Source organism: Molossus molossus, unplaced genomic scaffold (genome assembly GCF_014108415.1).
Source record: "Molossus molossus isolate mMolMol1 unplaced genomic scaffold, mMolMol1.p scaffold_m16_p_22, whole genome shotgun sequence".
NCBI lineage: Eukaryota > Metazoa > Chordata > Mammalia > Chiroptera > Molossidae > Molossus > Molossus molossus.
In genome coordinates, this window is record NW_023425358.1 from 4567558 (window position 1) to 4569493 (window position 1936).

The 1936-nt window shown below is 47.4% G+C and overlaps 1 protein-coding gene across 1 annotated transcript; it reads left to right on the top strand.

Annotated features, from left to right (window-relative positions):
- LOC118640239 (olfactory receptor 149-like) lies at positions 1–936 on the top strand. Its single transcript, XM_036277156.1, has one exon. The coding sequence runs from the start codon at positions 1–3 to the stop codon at positions 934–936; it is 936 nt and encodes a 311-aa protein (XP_036133049.1).
- Positions 937–1936: the final 1000 nt, after the last annotated feature.

The following is a 1936-nucleotide window of genomic DNA, read 5'->3' on the forward strand; positions in this document are numbered from 1 at the left end:
ATGAGGAACACCTCGGTGGTGACCGAGTTCATCCTGCTGGGCATCCCGCACACAGAGGAGCTGGAGACCATGCTCTTCGTCCTGTTTTTGTCTTTCTACATCTTTACCCTTGTGGGAAACCTGCTCATCCTACTGGCAATTGTCTCCTCCACTCAACTCCACACCCCCATGTATTTCTTCTTGTGTCAACTGTCTGTGTGTGACATATTTTTCCCTTCTGTGAGTTCCCCCAAGATGCTCTTCTACCTCTCAGGGCACAGCCGAGCCATCTCCTACGCAGGGTGCGTATCCCAGCTCTTCTTCTACCACTTCCTGGGCTGCACTGAGTGCTTCCTGTACACGGTGATGGCCTATGACCGCTTTGCTGCTATATGTCACCCTCTACGCTACCAGGTGATCATGAGCCACAGAGCGTGTGCCACCCTGGCCATGGGCACCTCGTTTTTCGGCTGTATTCAAGCCACCTTTCTAAGCACTCTCACCTTCCAGTTACCCTACTGTGGCCCCAATGAGGTGGACTATTTCTTCTGTGATATCCCAGTGATGCTGAAGCTGGCCTGTGCGGATACCTCAGCCCTGGAGATGGTGGGGTTCATCAGTGTGGGCCTCATGCCCCTCAGCTGCTTTTTTCTCATCCTCACCTCCTACAGCCGCATCGTCTACTCCATCCTGCAGATCCGCTCTGCAGAGGGCCAACAACGTGCCTTCTCCACCTGCAGTGCCCACCTCACTGCCATCCTACTTTTCTACATGCCAGTGGTCCTCATCTACTTAAGGCCAACCCCAAGCCCCTGGCTGGACGCAACCGTTCAGGTCCTGAATAACCTGGTCACCCCCATGCTGAACCCCTTGATCTACAGCCTCAGGAATAAGGAGGTAAAATTATCTCTGAGGAAAGTCCTACATCAACTGGGCTTTCTTCCAGAGAAGTTGTAGAGAGAGAACAGTAGCCAACACTTTAACTGCACTTTATAACTTATAAAACATTTTTATATAGTTCTCACCAATATTTTTGCATTTGTGAGTGTAGATATTATGATGGTTTCCATTTCACAATGTGGGGACTAAGACTCAAAGAGTTAAAGTGAGTTGTGGAGGCATACATAAAGAGTGATGGCAGAATGAAGACTCTAGGGCTGGTTTTCTGACCCTGGGACCTGTGCTTTCTTGAGGATAGCATATTGCTGATGAAGGTAGAGGGGAGCTTGCCACAGCAGGCAGAGGAACCTGCACCTTCAGCTTTTCGGTCTTTAGTTTCTTCATCCACCTACACCCCTTCTTCTCTGCTTCCCTCCCCACCCTGACACTTCCTTATCTTGGCTGCATTGATTATCTCCTCAAATTCCTGAATTGAATAGATCTTCATTTTATTGATCTAGGTGTTGTCAAAAAAATGGAGTTTTGTAAAGAAAATGACTTCTAGTAAGGACCTCAGGCAGGTTTCTTATGAGTGAAGCAAAGGTACTGTGTACTGTTACCACCTAGAAACCCAATCTGTTGGGTTTTGACCTGGAAGTAGGCCCTGGCAGCCGTGCCTACTACATGTCCATGGGGATGTGGATGGGGCAGATGGCCAGCCATGGAGGGGAGCCTGTGGTCTGATGCTGTGTTAGCAAATCTAGACTTGGCTTTGCATTTCTCAGAGCAACAAGGGGGCCGCTCTGGGTTCGAGCTGGTATTGTTTTGTGTCTTTCGTTGTTTTCTCTGTGTAATTGAAAGAGTTTGCCATTGTTACTCATTCCTTCATTTCTTTTTTGGCTGAAATGATTTAAGAAGAAAAACATGTGCTATTTCAATGCAGTGAGCTATTGTTTTATGACTGAATTCATTGAGAATCCTATCACACTTGTGGCATATAGTCTCTATGAAGTTTATTCTAACAGTGAAACAGAGAGGGAGGGAAACAGAAAAGCAGATGATAGAAAAGGAAGGGATA